Source organism: Cataglyphis hispanica, chromosome 3, assembly GCF_021464435.1.
Source record: "Cataglyphis hispanica isolate Lineage 1 chromosome 3, ULB_Chis1_1.0, whole genome shotgun sequence".
NCBI lineage: Eukaryota > Metazoa > Arthropoda > Insecta > Hymenoptera > Formicidae > Cataglyphis > Cataglyphis hispanica.
Genome location: NC_065956.1, coordinates 9020872 through 9037150, shown reverse-complemented (window position 1 = coordinate 9037150; position 16279 = coordinate 9020872). Strand labels below are relative to the sequence as shown.

The 16279-nt window shown below is 35.5% G+C and overlaps 4 protein-coding genes across 4 annotated transcripts; 2 read left to right on the top strand and 2 right to left on the bottom strand.

Annotated features, from left to right (window-relative positions):
- Positions 1-1122: 1122 nt before the first annotated feature.
- LOC126848214 (tubulin alpha-1 chain) lies at positions 1123-3289 on the top strand. The gene is made up of 3 exons (XM_050588903.1): positions 1123-1288; positions 1756-1978; positions 2070-3289. The coding sequence occupies exons 1-3, from the start codon at positions 1286-1288 to the stop codon at positions 3197-3199; spliced, it is 1356 nt and encodes a 451-aa protein (XP_050444860.1). The 5' UTR covers positions 1123-1285; the 3' UTR covers positions 3200-3289.
- A 143-nt stretch (positions 3290-3432) lies between these two features.
- Positions 3433-6147, bottom strand: LOC126848212 (E3 ubiquitin-protein ligase RNF14-like). The gene is made up of 5 exons (XM_050588901.1): positions 5820-6147; positions 4866-5729; positions 4563-4791; positions 4204-4376; positions 3433-4124 (listed from the first exon to the last, which is right to left on the bottom strand). Exons 2-5 carry the CDS (start codon positions 5724-5726, stop codon positions 3858-3860), a joined length of 1530 nt encoding a protein of 509 aa, XP_050444858.1. The 5' UTR covers positions 5727-5729; positions 5820-6147; the 3' UTR covers positions 3433-3857.
- A 107-nt stretch (positions 6148-6254) lies between these two features.
- Positions 6255-16122, top strand: LOC126848213 (ubiquinone biosynthesis monooxygenase COQ6, mitochondrial). Its single transcript, XM_050588902.1, has 9 exons — positions 6255-6340; positions 6639-6917; positions 7150-7340; positions 8022-8261; positions 13701-13808; positions 13895-13957; positions 14427-14737; positions 14982-15264; positions 15362-16122. Exons 2-9 carry the CDS (start codon positions 6722-6724, stop codon positions 15407-15409), a joined length of 1440 nt encoding a protein of 479 aa, XP_050444859.1. The 5' UTR covers positions 6255-6340; positions 6639-6721; the 3' UTR covers positions 15410-16122.
- On the bottom strand, positions 8269-13335 carry LOC126848211 (transient receptor potential channel pyrexia-like). The gene is made up of 6 exons (XM_050588900.1): positions 12230-13335; positions 11859-12160; positions 11359-11541; positions 10879-11164; positions 10295-10672; positions 8269-10109 (listed from the first exon to the last, which is right to left on the bottom strand). Exons 1-6 carry the CDS (start codon positions 12344-12346, stop codon positions 8562-8564), a joined length of 2814 nt encoding a protein of 937 aa, XP_050444857.1. The 5' UTR covers positions 12347-13335; the 3' UTR covers positions 8269-8561.
- Positions 16123-16279: the final 157 nt, after the last annotated feature.

Sequence of the window (16279 nt, the reverse complement as noted above, 5' to 3'; positions counted from 1 at the left end):
TTACAAAGCAATTTTCCTAATTTTTTTTTATATTTGAATATATGCTCTCAATTATCTAATTAGAAGATGACACAAGAGAACAAGAAAATAAAAATTATACATATATCTAGTCGTATAATAGTATAATCGTAAAATATTACAGAGGAAAGACTGGATAAAAAGATTTATTTGTCTCGTATATCATCTTTATTTGGAAAAAAAGGCAAGTACATATATATTTTTCTGATGTTTAAACATTATAAAAGGATTCATTATTATAAATAAATCGATATTTAATGATAATGTATATATAATTTATGCAATTTCTCCTTGCTTACAAATTATATATATTTAGATTTTTTAATTTATGATAATATAAGATAATTTTGGCATATATATTTTTCTATATTATATATTTATATGTTTTATTTTCTATATTCTCACTAACTCGAGTGAGCTTATGAGTCATCGTTGCATGCAACATAACTGTACTTATTGATTGAAATGGCTATATGTACTTGCAGCATAAATTCGAGCAAAGATTAATCAGATCGTGAAACGTTCAATGCTCTCCACATTAGCGGATAAAGAATTTATCCAGGATAATAACAAATTAATTTGCTAAATGGGATAATTTAATCATCTTTTTAATTAGACTCGTGGGCGTTTCCCCGGCGAGTTTCCATTCTACCAAAAAAAGAGACGCTGAGAAAACGACTCAGTCATGCCTCGAGAAAGATGCGGCCCAAATATGGTGCAATTTACACGAAATGTCATGTACATTCCCTCCTGCCTAGCAACATCATACATATACATATATACACATATACGTGCTATGCAAAAGGAGATTTCGTCGAGAAATTTCGTAGAAATCCATATGTTAGCGGATAAGTGCGCAGAACATTTATTCCCGGGCTTTTCGAAAATCGTGTAAATGACGATTGTGGGATTGGAGATGATCGTATTGTAGGATAAATTAATGACATTATATCAATGATTCGGCACTACATTGTCGGCGCGTAGAAACGGCTATCGGGGATGATGAGTGCGGCGGTTCAGCGCCAATCGGAGCGCGGGGTGAGATCATCGCGCACCAATCAGCGTACGCTGGAACGGTCGATTCCAGCAGGTATAAATAGAGCGCAGTAGGCGTTGCTCGCCCAATACTCAATAGTTGCTCGGACGTCGACGTTCTATAGTTGTTAGCAAAAGCTCCATTACTTGCTTTCGCCAACTATCGATTTCCTGTGGCGGCTACTTGGCTCTTTTTTTCTACGAGAAGACAAGAAATAAATTATAATACAAAATGGTAAGTCGTCGATAATTATAACGCTCTCGCTCATGAGAATCATAAATCTTTCTCGGGACGTCGCCCATTCTTGTTGAGAAGTCGGCCATTTTGCTAACGGTTAAACGCCGGCCGGTTAACAGCTTTCGCTAAATTTAGATCGCGTCATCTCTTTGTCCGAAGTTAATTCGTATTGTACGAATAATTGATTTTTACACATCTCTACGGTTACTATTATTATATAAATATCTATGCTAACTATTCGAATATTACAACGTACGAACATTACCAGGGCATTGACCTCAATGAGCCATTTTGGAAAGTTCATTGTATTGATTTATTTCAGGCTGCGTTCGTCTCGACGCTATAAGTATTGAAAGTATCGAGACAAATATGACCTATAAGTCTCGCTTATTACAAATTTTTTTATATATCTGGAAGATTGAACAACTTAGACATTGCATTAATGTATATGCGGTTTATTTTAGCGTGAATGTATCTCAATCCACGTTGGCCAAGCTGGTGTACAAATTGGCAATGCCTGCTGGGAGCTGTATTGCCTGGAACATGGCATCCAACCCGATGGTCAAATGCCTTCTGATAAAACTATTGGAGGTGGAGACGATAGTTTCAACACCTTCTTCAGTGAGACTGGTGCTGGCAAACATGTACCCAGAGCTGTCTTCATCGATCTGGAGCCTACTGTAGTTGGTATGTATTGCATCTATGTAATTTTCCAATTTTGTCTCATATTTGATAAATTGCAAAAATTATACTACAATTTTTTAATCTTTATCCACAGATGAGGTTCGTACTGGAACTTATCGTCAATTGTTCCATCCGGAGCAATTAATTACTGGCAAGGAAGATGCTGCAAATAATTATGCTCGCGGTCATTATACAATCGGCAAGGAGATAGTCGACCTCGTGCTTGACCGCATCCGTAAGCTCGCAGATCAATGTACTGGCTTGCAAGGTTTCCTCATTTTCCACTCATTCGGTGGTGGTACCGGCTCTGGTTTCACATCCCTGTTGATGGAACGTTTGTCCGTCGATTATGGAAAGAAGTCGAAGCTTGAGTTCGCTATTTATCCTGCACCACAAGTCTCCACAGCTGTGGTCGAACCATACAACTCTATCCTGACTACGCACACCACTCTTGAACATTCCGATTGCGCATTTATGGTTGACAACGAGGCAATCTACGATATCTGTCGCCGCAACTTGGATATTGAGAGGCCAACCTATACGAATCTCAATCGCTTGATCGGCCAGATCGTGTCCTCCATCACGGCGTCTCTGCGATTTGATGGTGCCCTGAATGTCGACTTAACGGAATTCCAAACTAATTTGGTACCCTACCCGAGAATTCATTTCCCTCTGGTCACATACGCACCTGTCATCTCGGCCGAAAAAGCCTATCACGAGCAGCTCTCTGTCTCGGAAATTACAAATGCGTGCTTCGAGCCGGCTAATCAAATGGTCAAGTGCGATCCGCGTCATGGTAAATATATGGCCTGCTGTATGCTTTATCGCGGTGATGTCGTGCCTAAAGATGTCAACGCGGCGATTGCCACTATCAAGACGAAGCGTACTATTCAGTTCGTCGACTGGTGTCCCACCGGTTTCAAGGTCGGCATCAATTATCAGCCACCGACCGTCGTTCCGGGTGGCGATCTTGCAAAGGTCCAGCGCGCCGTCTGCATGTTGTCAAATACTACCGCTATCGCGGAGGCTTGGGCTCGTCTTGATCATAAATTCGATCTGATGTATGCCAAACGTGCATTCGTCCATTGGTACGTCGGCGAAGGTATGGAAGAAGGAGAATTCTCTGAGGCGCGCGAAGATCTTGCTGCATTGGAGAAGGATTACGAAGAGGTCGGAATGGACTCCGCAGAAGGCGAGGGTGAAGAAGGCGCTGAGGAATACTAAGTGACGCGAATACCATTTGTCTGCTTGTGTTACAGCTTTGTCTAAAATGTCTCAATACATTTTGAAATAGAGTAATCATTTACAAAGCAAGCTTTATTGACTGATTAATACACCTATACTTTTGTCAAGTGAGAATTTAAGTAAATTATTAAATTATTGCAACAGTATTAAATCTGTGTTTGTAAATATGCACTTACATTAAAAATTTTTTTTCTTATGCAACAATTTACGAAATATAACTGTCTAATGTTCTTTTTTTCTAAATTTTTCTAAATTTTTTCCGATCTTGAATACATAAACATTTAACTTTTATATCAATTTTAGTTATATATTCGTTATTTTAAAACATTTTTCTATTATATTTTTGCAATGATGAAATCCTTTGGTTTAAAAGCAACAAAAATATTCATGATACTCTTAAAAAATAATTTGTATTTTGCAATATTCAGTTTACAATAGCAATCTTGAGATAACTAGATTCACATACACCCATAAAAACAATTTCTGTAGTTTGAATTAAAATTTGCTACAATTCATTTTATACAAACATCTAATTATTTAACTATGATAACAGCATAACTGAAAAAAATAATTTATGAATGTCATATAATGTTTCGTAAATTTATAGATGATATTTACATGATTTAATTAAATTAATTTAGTCGTCTAATTCCAAGACAAAATCTTCATCGTAGATATATTCTTCATCCTCTGAATAGTAATCTAAATATTCGGCGTGAAAATCGAAATCGTCATCATCATCTGGTTCATCGGGTATTACACCGCGATACAACATATTGAAACATTTGGATTCCGGATTTCGAAAATGTAAGTAAGGCGTCTCGGGATTCAGCCGCATGCTGCACAACCAACAGAAATATGTGCCGCAATGCGAGCAAGTCATTTTATTACAGCCATCCGATTTCTGAAACAATTATATATCAAGAATATATCACAATATCAATTAACAAGAAATTTTTTTCAAAATAAATCAAGTTTAATACCTCAATCGCTGTCTTGCAATGAGGACAATTGCGACTATTGTCATTAATCCAATTTTCTGACATAGCATTCTCTATCATAGTTTGAAGTTGCTTTTTACCATAACGCTTTTCCATTTCTGCCTTCTTTTCATTGCTCCCTGATTGATACTCGTTAAATAATCGTTGTTTCTCAGCTATTAATAATAAATCAAAATTACTACACAAAATTAATCTATTCTCTAATATATAAAAAAAATATTCTTTAGAACTAAAAGCAAAAAAGGGATATGGATGTTTTATATATTAAAGAATACAATTTTTTTTAATAAGATATATATATATATATATATATATGTATATATATATATCTAGGCACATACCTGAACTAATCTTACAAACTTCTACTCCATGATAAACCATCTTGCAACGAACACAAAATGCATATTGACAAACGGGACATTTTGCCATGTGATCATCGGGATCGCGAGTGACTGGATATTGACAATGTCGTCTTGGACAATAAATTATATCCATCATTGTGTCTAATGTTGTACTTAATAATAGGGAATCGTATTTTGAGAACAATTCTGAACTTACTAAATCTTTTATCTGCAATAAATCCAGCAAATATTTTACACAGAATTTCAATATTAAGCAACAAAAATATAGCGCGAAATAGTTACCTGATTTGGTGTAGCCTCGAATTTACATTTTTCTTCAGGACAACAAATATTCTGTACACTTCCTTCCTTAATCTTTACTTCAAAATAACCTTTGATGCAATCTTTACAAAAAGTGTGAGTACAAGGCAAAAATTGTGTACAATGCTCTCCCAACTTGTCAGTGAAACAAATGTTACACGTATAAAAATTCTTTTTGAATTCAATTTGTTTCCACTTTTCGTTGTAATCGATCAATACTTGAATAGGATTTTTACCAATTTGACAATCTAAAATGGCTCTCTTATCAATGATATTGGTCTTCTTTGATATACTCTCTCTATTTTCTTTACTGATTTCACTGTTACACTGTTTGTTACATTGTTCATCTACCTCTTTATTTGCTTGCAAATTCTGTAATTTTTCCGATGTCTTTTTGTAAGATGTATATATATAATCCATATCTAGATGATCTTTAATTTTCAAGAATTTGAGCGTTTCGTTTTGAAGAAACTCCATCCATATAAACAAAATTTCCTGTTTACTGTTCTCCCATAATAAATCGAGCTTTTTACATAACTTAGACAGTATTACTGGGCGTAACCAAGAGGAACACAATGTAAATATAGGAGCAGACACAGATGGATAATCCTCTGGCAATGTAACGTGTAATGTTAAGGGTGGCAGATACGATATTTGTACTTCTTGCTTAGAATCTGTCTCATGTCTCAAATCCCTGTATGTCAAATGATATTTTGCTGGAAGATTTACAAATATTTTAAAAGTGCAGTCAAATCGGCCATTTTCTTCATGATATGAAAATTCCTCTTCATTGTATATACTTTCCAATGCAGTAACTTCATCTTTTTGTTTCTCGTAGTCCATTGACTGAAAAATGAAACTACTGTGATTATACATTTCTTATTTGATGCAGTAATGAAAAAAGAAAATTAACAATTGTATCCTTTTTTCACTTACTAAAGACGAAAACTGAATGTATATCCAAGTGAAGTATAAGCCTTGCAACTGTTCCTGACACTTTTTGTGATTTAGTTATCAAAAATGATATATGTTGTCAATGACATTTCAAAGAGGTTATGCGCTAGTCGGCTTTTCGAACAATTTGCTGAACCTGACTAAACTATCACGATTTGATTGCAAGTAACCAATCTATTTAATTTTAATAAATCGTATAAAAAACTGTTGGACGAGAATGAAAACTGTGATTTCAGATAGTATTTTACAAATAAATAACGTATCAAGATTTATGTATATGTATTTAAACAGAGAAAACGGCCGTCGTTTTTTGTAAGACCTTTTTTAGCTGGTACAAGGTACAAGATACAAGCTACAGTAGCGTTATCTGAATTCATTTTAGAGTTGGCGGAACTACTATATTCACTGTGAATTCCACTTTACGGTGCTACGGCAAAACGGTCGGTTGATGTGTCCATCCTAGATCATAATTGTGGATCAAAAAGCGGAGAAATTATATACGTGTATACATATATGGATTTATTAATGTCTTATTAGCGCGTGATGTTTTGTCATTTTAATATATATTACGCACAGTGATAATAAGTTATTATTAAAGTTTTTTATGTATGTGCGTGAAGTATGTAATTTAATTTAATTGATTTTGAAAAAAAACGAAGAAATATTTAATATATAAGTAATTAAACGCAATATTTAATAAATAAATAATTAAACGCACACACATAACTAGCATCGCGTAGCACGCTTGTAATGTTCTAGTATTTTAAATTGCGAGTAAAAATGCATTTTTTCACGCTTTAGACACGAGCGGAAATTGCGAAGGGTCGATCCACGATCCATGAGAGGATAATCCACGAGAATCGAGACAGTATTAGCGATACAAAATGGCGGCGCTCAAGGAAGTGGTGCTGTCATACCGCTTCGTTTTCACGTCGCTGTCACAAAAATGCAAGCATGCTGTTCCCAGTGCGATCGCGGTATCGAGGAAAAATTATTCGACCGCCGTAGAAAATGAAGAAAAATATGACGTTATTATCACCGGAGGTGGCATGATCGGCGCGACATTAGCATGTGCCATAGGTTAATTCTTGTTATTGTTATCATATTTATATTTATATTTATTGTTATCAAAGAAGTCATCAAAATGATATAAGAGAAACAGTATTCTGTGACTGTTAAAAAATTGTTGTTAGCAATATAACAGAATTATATCTAGGTATCTTGAAACAGGGACTCTATTTTTTCAAGTTGTGAGTTTTTGTCAAGCTTTCTATGTGAAAAAAAAGTAAAAATATTTATTTATTTCTTTTAGGGAACAATCGAAGATTGGAAGGCAAGAAAGTCTTACTATTGGAGAGTAGTGTTAAACAAGAATACACACCGCAGGAGCGATATTCCAATCGAGTTGTCGCTTTGAATCAGCAGACTCGTACTTTATTGTCTAGCTTAGGAGCATGGCAACATATAGAAGCTGTTCGTTATTGCCCAGTACGAAAAATGCAGGTAGTTTTTTATACTCTTTATTTTTTTTTCCGCTGTCTTTGAATTATTAAATTTTTAAGCTTACCAAGTTTGTATTAATAATATAATTTTATTATAATAGATTGATATGTAACAAGAATTAGCATTATAAAAATTAACATGTTTTTATTCTTACAATAGTGGATGTCTTGACAGGTGTAGCAAATAGCAAATGTTTACAATAAATATGTTATAATTAAAAAATAATAGGGTCATAGGATGTCTTTTTAATAATTTTTATTAGTTTTATGCTACAGAATACAAGAGTCTAATCTAATTTTTTTTTTGACATTTTGACTATTACATTTATGTAACCCTTTATCTCTGCATTTAGATTTAAGTATTGATGATAGTTTCATTATATGATCTTTTTATGTATCTTATTTGTTGAAGATGATTGGAAAACTCGAAACATTTACTATTTGATTGGACATTTATTGTTTTGATATAAATATTATTTAGAAGATTTTGCATTATAATTATTACCTTGATGCTTAGCCAGCTTTTTTTTCTTTTCTTGATTGTATATTTAAAGCCACTTCTATCTTTTTTTTTTATGTATTTAAGAGTCATGTTTATTATTTTTTATTATTTTATTGTTCTATTCTACATATTACAAAAAATTAAAAATTCTATCAAATTTAAGCATAATTTCTTTAGTAGGTATGGGATGCATGTTCTGATGCTATGATAACATTCAACGAAGATCACTTGTCAGAGGATTTGGCATACATAGTTGAAAACGATCTGCTGTTGCATGCAGTCAACAAACAACTTTCTCTGAAAGAGAATATAACTGTGGTTCACGAATCTAAGATCACCAGTGTAAAACTCCCGAAGACATCGGCTGAATTCGCTTCTGTACAGCTGCAATCAGGAAAGCAGTATGCAGCTAGATTACTAGTAAGTACAAAATAAAAAAATAATTGAATTTCATATAATTTATGATAAATATATGTATCTATATAAATCGTTTTGGAAATACGCGATTCATTAGATTTATTCATTTTTTTATTGGATCACCACTGATTATGTCGTTAAAGTTCTCAAAACATTTTTGAATTGCTAATTATTTGAATCTCTTATCACATTTTTGCATCTTTCTATCTTTAATTTTGGACTCTAGCAGATCATTCGAGTGTCTCGGTTTGTCGTTTTTTTTTTCGAACAATATAAATGATCAAGACAGAATATTAGGCAATGTTAATGTAAATGCATCGTTAGGTTTAAATCTCGGGCAATACTCTCCATCTTGTTTGTCAGACTATCCAACCTGGTACTGATGTTATACGAACATCTCTTCAGCTCAGCCGCAAACTCGTTCAGCTGCTGATTACTCTCGTTGCTGTACATTCTGCTGAGTCTCTCGTGATTCGGTTCATTCGCGACGATATTTTGCGGTGGCACGCCGCCACGGAAAGTCGCTCGTCTCGTTTTCCGTTCGCTGATCAGGCGATATACCGCCCGGATGAGCTCCCGCGGTAAACGTTTCTCACGCGGATCATTTGGCCGAATATGCAGGGCGCAGTGGTACGGAGAATGTAGCAACAGCGCGCTTCTTCTGCACGCTTGTATTATTTTGCACGCGGGAGCGCAATCGAGCAACTTCGAGAACAGCATGTTCTCGAGATGAGCCACCAGTTCAGCGCGACGCACCAATCGATCGAGACCAGCACTTCTGCGTAACTCCTGGATATCTGACACAGCCAGGCCAACCATCAGATTCGTCAGAATCACTGTTACCAGAATAACGAAGCTAAGAAGCATGAGATGTGCCGTGCCAGGATACATGAGCGGTGCCTTCTCATCGAAAAAAACGTCCTCGAATTCCAGCTCACCAGACATCATAATCACCGTTTTGAGTAAACTGATCAGCGGATTAGCGAAGGACTTATACTTTTCGTGCAGCACATTGAAGCCGAAAGAGAAGCCGACTATCAGGCAAACGTAGGCCGAGAGAAATTTGAAGAAATTGATGGACACTTGGGTAAACATTTGTACGTAGATGCCGAACATGGGGAAACGACCGACCACAATCATCAGCTCGATCCAGGCCAGCAGGATACCCAGAGCAGCGATGTGATGCTGCCAGTCACATGCTGGCGGAATCAGAATAATACCGGATGCCACGATCACGCTCCACTGCAGCCAATTTTCCCAGCGTTTAGCATAACAGCAAATACCATGGGCGATCTGGAAGATCTCTTTACCTGCGAGCACACAGGTGAAACCTAGGACTGGCCAAAGGAGAACACTGCTCAGCCGCTCCATGTGCCATAAATACGTTGCACCGACGAAGCCGGTGAAGAAAGCGACGAAAATCGAATGAAACATGAAACTGAGCAGGAAGAATTTACGAATACGCAGCCATTTAAGATAAAGAAAGCTCTCGCATAGCGGATGCTTTAGCATATGGCCCTGACCGACCTCTACCAGGCAGAGCATTAGGTTTGTCTCGCTGCGACCGCCCGGTACCAACGGTCGAAAATCCAATCGCAACTCACAATCCACATCGCCTAGTTCGTGATCGTGCAGCGAAATTGCTTGATCGAGACGCGCCACAAATCGCGATAACACATCCGGGGTGCGGCGTATGATGAAGCTAAGGGCAGTAATGCCGCCTTTGGTACGCGCCGTCACATCGGCACCTTTTGACAACAATATTACCACCGTAGATGAGCTCTCGTTCAAGGCCGCAATGTGCAGCGGCGTGTAACCGAACTTATCCGCTTTGTTGACTGACGCGCCTGCCTTTTGAACAAAAAAAGAATTTTATTAATTCTATCATTATATACTAAAATCATTATTTAAAAGTTTTTATACATAAATGGAATAACTTAGTGTAATTTATTTGAAATGTGACGCGATAATTTTTTTATTAAAGCGGAATTTATTCTGTTAAGTAAAACAAAAAAGTTTTTAATTGATTTACAAACTTGTATTAAAGTCTTGATCAATTCGCTGCCTCTTAGGGCCTTCGCAACCGCAGCATGTAAAGGGGTACGCCCTTCATTGTCCTCTGCGTCTACTGTCGCACCGACACTAATCAGCACGTCCATTGTCTCTACAGATTGGGCAAGCGCCGCCAAGTGCATCGCCGTCTGACCACGCGAGTTTCTCGCTTCCCAACTCGCGCCGGCGTTTAGCAGTAATCTAGTGCATTCCGCGCTGCCTTCTTCAGCCGCTAAGTGTAGAGGCGTTGATCTCGCGACTCCCATTTGCACTCTCACATCTGCGCCGTGACTCAATAGCAACTTGGTGCAATGGACATTGCCAAGACCAGCCGCTACGTGCAAAGGTGTCTCAGTATAAACCTGCCAACGAATTAATTTATCGAAGATATCTCAGTTTGAATCCCGAAGAGACATATTACTTTGGTGGAAAAGTTTCTGCACGGTTTCCCCGCATAACATGTATGACATGCAGTTTGCCGTTTGAATTTTATTTCATTGATTTCTGATTTGTAGTATTACTTCCTTACTAAATTTGTGCTTAAATTGTAGTTGTTGTAAAAAAGCACCTGTGGATTATTAGGACAAGCACCTGCTTGCAATAGAGCCTCGACGCAATCCCCGGCGTTGTTCAGCACGGCATAGTGAAGCGGACTTCTGCCGGATAAGCCGGCATCCACATCCGCGCCCGATTTAATCAGACATTTGACGGTTGCAACGCAACCAGCTGCGGCAGCGCAATGCAATGGGGTGCATTTTTTCCCGAAATCCCACTTACATGGATCAGCACCGTGTTTCAATAGCTCTTCCACAATTTTCGTAGATGCAGCGCACGCTGCCAGATGTAACGACGTTCTGAGAATAGTAGTGTATATAAATATATAATTTCTATCAAGGATTAATTGTAACAGGCTCGAATGACTTTAGTCAGTTCTAATCAAGGCGTCTGGTAAATGACAGCTAGCTATGAGAGGTAAGTTAGGGTCATCAAAAGATTCAGTTAATTTTTGAATGGCAAGGTCTGTCTATCTATCACAAATAATATAAACCTTCCATCGTTGTCACTTGTGGAAACTGGTGCGCCTTTATTCAACAAAGCTTTCGCAATCTCTACATGACCCAGCCAACTAGAAATCAGTAAACACGTGTCTGGCCATCTTGCAAGTAGCTGTCCCGGAGTTGCGGCGGCCGCTGCTCCGTTTTCGTTAGCCAATAGAGCTTTTCGCATAAATCTGCATGCAAAGTTCTAAATTAATAATTACAATTATAGTTCACAATTACACATTACTTCATTACAGACATATAAAATGCTAAATTATAAAGTACGATATTAAATGTTAAAATTAAAAATTTTATTTATAAATATCTTTTTTATTATACACTATATAAAAAAAATATGATTTTCAACATATCAACAAAATTTACATATAAATATATATAAAGATATATAATAATTATAATAATTATAATAAGCAAATTCTATTTTTATTTATTTTTATTTTATCTTAATATAATGCACTAAATTACAGATGCAATTATCATTCCATACCCATTTGCAAATGTGGGTAACGAGAGCTTGCGATGCCTGAGATCTACATTTTCGTCGAGAGTCAAGCATTGAAATTCTTTCAGAACCTTTTGTAGAGCATCGCCATGAAGAACGGAAATTAGAGACAGAGCGGTCTCGCCTCCTGGAAGATTTGATAATGCCACTTCAACTTCTTCCTTGCTCCAAGGTTGTTCTTGTGTCATCGGTGCGGCTCGTATGTAACACGTGACAGATTCCGAACTGTCCTCGGAGGAGATACTGCCATTTTCTATTTCGCTCAACCAAATATCCTCATGTTCTTCCTAAACACAATATATATATCAAGGCATCGAAGAGTCGAAAGATCATCGATGATCGTTTCTTTCACTGACCTCATTGTTGATTACGATGGACGGTGTCTTCTTGTTGGCAGTCTCCATCATTGGCGCTTCTCGCGTTAAACGACTGCCAGTGAATTTCTCAAAGAAGTTCTTCCTGAGAATCGACATAGTCACATTTTTCTTTGGATTCGCACTTTTTAGAGATATCCAATAACATGGCCAGTCGTAGAGAATTTCTTCATTAAATCAACTTGACGTCATTCTCTACATATCAATAATATTGATTCTACATTAATAAACAAATTCACAATATAATTGTTTTTCAGATTTTGACAATACGTGATGATGATTCATAAACATCTTATTAGATTGGTGGTTTGATTAAATTTCTTTGATGTCAAATTGATTACTTCCTGCCGCGCACTCTTGCTCGCTAATACTGAGCACTTAGCTGACTGTTCTGGCTCTTTGTATATCTCACAGTATATACGCACATGTGTTTATAAAACACATGTTATATATTTAGCTCCCATTAATCTCTTGCATTTCTCTCTCACTCCTCGCGTTCTTTCAGCGACGAAAATAGGAAAGAAAATCCCCGACCGCAAATTCTTTTCCTGCGGAACTCTTGCCGGGAACTATTGTCTTATCATTCCGCTCCCATGGTCATTCCCTGCATAAATATAGCAGGATCTATTCGATGGATTCGACAATTAATGATACTATTCGAAACATAGCACATATTGATTTTTTTATAAAGGTTTTTAATTAATTAGAAGATACGAAAAAATATATTTTAACAATTCGCTTATGGTAATTGAACAATTAAGACGACTGACTTACATCTGCTTTAATTTGCGAGGAAAATTAAAGAAGAGATCTGAATGAGAATACAAGAATGACGATTTTATATTATTTGTATTTTAATAATAGTATAATAATTATTAATGTTTTATAACGTTATTAATTATTAACGTTTTATTTGAAAAATTTATTTTCCGTATAATTACACAATTTTTTTCATAAGAAAATTATAAACTGATCTGAAGAAGATAAATAATGTTTTTACATTATTTTAATGATATTAAATGTTGATAATATTATTGTAAATGTATTTTTTATATAAATACAAATTTTTTGAGATATATTTCAGATAGCAAAAGTAGTCATTTTGATGTAATTTGACGTCAAAACGACTATTTTTGTTACCTGAAATGTATATTTTTGCTATTGAAACATTATATCAGAATGTAATCTTTAGCAATATCCGTAGGTTTGTGTGTATAAATAGAGCGGCATTTACGTTAACTATTCAACGAATCATCTCCAGCATTTCTGCTGAAAATTTAGACTAGATTTGATTTCTATTTTTGTACACGCTTGTAAATTTTCAAACATTCGTCTCGCAATATGCAGTATCTTTGCATTAGCCCGATAAACATTCTTAAAATGTCCTTTATCATTTTAAAATGTAATTTATATCATTGAAATCATTAATGAATAAAGCTGACATTTGTTTCAGGTAGGTGCCGATGGCGCTAATTCGATAGTGCGAAAAACAATGGGTGTGACCTATCTAAATTGGCAGTATAATCAATTAGGCATCGTTGCGACTCTCAAACTGTCCGAAGTAATATTCTCCTCAAAGATTGCTTGTTTGACATCTAGCTGACATTTGAATTTTCAGAAATTACAATATTCATTAATCGATTTCAGCCCACGGAGAATGTCGTCGCTTGGCAGAGGTTTCTCCCAACTGGACCCATCGCATTGCTTCCGGTAACTTTTTCTTTTATTTAATAGAATTTCCGCGAATAGGACACGTAATCAGGGATGATGTGTGTATTGGTGATAGATTCTATGTAGCTTTTAAAAACCATGCCATAAATGAAGTTGGCGATTCATTGAGATCGAGCGAAATAAATTATCAAAAAATTGAAGTACAAATATCTTATGGGGATGTTGAATCATATAATCATAACAACAACAATAGAGCTTGAGAAATAGATAAGTGGGGAAATCGAAGAAAGTTACCATTCTTTTCGCGAACTATTGTTATCAATTTTGATTTTCTTGGAACAATAATGTAATATAAAAGTCTAAAAAATTTAGAATGTCTATAAATATATCATCTCTATAAAATATCATTCACACATACATACAACTGTACAACAGTACATTTTTATAAATAATGAAAAAAATTAATACTTGATTTAACTGCGATAACGATCCTACAATTCTCGGACAGTTGACAGATTCTCTCAGTTCGCTTGTATGGTCCGTGACGACCGAAAAAGCAAAAGAACTATTGAAAGTCTCGGAGGAAGAGTTCGTCGATAGTATAAACGAGGCGTTGTGGCGAGTCTACCCAAAGAACGGCGTCGTCGAGAGCGGGATGCATGCGCTCCGCCAACTGCTCGCAAATCTATCTCTTCAGACTGGCGTGTCCAGGCAATTGCAACCCTCCGTAGCAGCCATTGTCGAAGGATCGCGAGCGGCGTTTCCTTTAGGTTTCGGCCACGCCGCATCTTATGTCCAAGAGGGAACAGTATTGATCGGGTAAGAAAATTTCAAATCTTAACAGTATATCAATCGATCGGAAAAATGGAGCCAAATGGATAAAAAATGTATGAAGAAGCGAATCAAATCTCAACAAAAATTATGGCAACAAATTTCTCAAAACTTATCTTGTCAAATTGAGATTGTATTAAAATTTCTTTGTAAAGATTTCATCGTAGCAAGAGTTTAATAGCTTCTTTATTTAATTTATTTTATATTTAACATTAATATCTCTCTGTTTAAGGGATGCGGCACATCGAATCCATCCCTTGGCCGGTCAAGGCGTGAATTTAGGTTTCGGCGATGTGACGGTGCTGACGCAGATGCTTGCCGAGGCCGCCGTGAATGGTTACCATCTCAATAATATGCAGTATTTGAAACGATACGAGACGCTGAGACAACGTCACAATGTGCCGACGATGCTCGTTATCGATGCGCTTCATCGACTTTATCGGGGCACTGCAGCTCCCATTGTTCTAGCTAGAAGTCTGGGCTTACAATTAACGAACGCTATACCGCAAATCAAGGTAACGAGAAACATTTTAAAATATATTTTTGGAAAAGGAGGAAAATATATTATTTCTTGTATTAATATTAATCGTTGTGTGATCTTCTTTGTTTTAGAAAATGATGATGGAACAGGCCGCAGGAGGGACGAGTATTAAATGTTAACTCAGCGAGTACATTGTACATATCATTGTGATATTAACTACCCCAGAGTAATGTAAAAGATATTTTGCATAATGTTTATTGTTTATATTCAATATGTATATTATAAATTATAATTATTATAAAAAGAAATAATAAGAACATTAACTGATATTTTTTTCTATATATAAATCATATAAACACATAAAAGTCTTCAAAGCTATTACTATTTTTTACAACACTGCATATAAAGAGAAATGTACTTCGTAAACGATATATACTTTTTAATTAATATATATTTTTAAGTTATATTATTATTAGTAAAACTAAAAAAAAATGTAAAATAAAGATATAGATATATAGAATTTTTCAAATGTATTTGCAATAATATATTTCACTCTATGGTTGCGTTCCGTTTCATGCATAGAGCGCATAGATCGTTTGAAAATCTATAATATATGTTATGTGAACTATAGATTTTCAGACGATCTATGCGCTTAATGCGAATGAAACGGAACGCATCCTATATGAATATATAATCTTTTATTAAATTGCATCAAAAATTATAAAATATAAAATTCATGTCATATATTTCACTTTGATTCATTTTTTAATAAGTTTATAACTTTAACACAAAATATACACAAGTAATGTACAAAAATTTCTAATGCAAGGCAGTTTAAAAGTTGTTTGTACTTAGGAATGATAATTTCAATATATAGAACAGATATGTTTTATATTTTCCAGCGTGATTCATCCTATATCCTGTATATACGTGTATATATATATATATATATATATATATATATATATATATATATATATATATATATATGTATATGTATATGTATGTATGTATGTATATATATATCATACCAACAATCTTACAAGTTT

Coding starts and splice junctions, on each gene's coding strand:
- LOC126848214 (XM_050588903.1), top strand. Junction 1,979..2,069: donor TCTGGAGCCTACTGTAGTTG/GTATGTATTGCA, acceptor CTTTATCCACAG/ATGAGGTTCGTACTGGAACT.
- LOC126848212 (XM_050588901.1), bottom strand. CDS start 5,726: ATGGACTACGAGAAACAAAAAGATGAAGTTACTGCATTGGAAAGTATA. Junction 4,377..4,562: donor AGTTTGTAAGATTAGTTCAG/GTATGTGCCTAG, acceptor TATTATTAATAG/CTGAGAAACAACGATTATTT. Junction 4,125..4,203: donor ATTGCAAGACAGCGATTGAG/GTATTAAACTTG, acceptor TAATTGTTTCAG/AAATCGGATGGCTGTAATAA.
- LOC126848213 (XM_050588902.1), top strand. CDS start 6,722: ATGGCGGCGCTCAAGGAAGTGGTGCTGTCATACCGCTTCGTTTTCACG. Junction 6,918..7,149: donor GACATTAGCATGTGCCATAG/GTTAATTCTTGT, acceptor TATTTCTTTTAG/GGAACAATCGAAGATTGGAA. Junction 14,738..14,981: donor GAGGGAACAGTATTGATCGG/GTAAGAAAATTT, acceptor TCTCTGTTTAAG/GGATGCGGCACATCGAATCC.
- LOC126848211 (XM_050588900.1), bottom strand. CDS start 12,346: ATGTCGATTCTCAGGAAGAACTTCTTTGAGAAATTCACTGGCAGTCGT. Junction 12,161..12,229: donor CCATCGTAATCAACAATGAG/GTCAGTGAAAGA, acceptor TATTGTGTTTAG/GAAGAACATGAGGATATTTG. Junction 11,165..11,358: donor ACAAGTGACAACGATGGAAG/GTTTATATTATT, acceptor TACTATTCTCAG/AACGTCGTTACATCTGGCAG.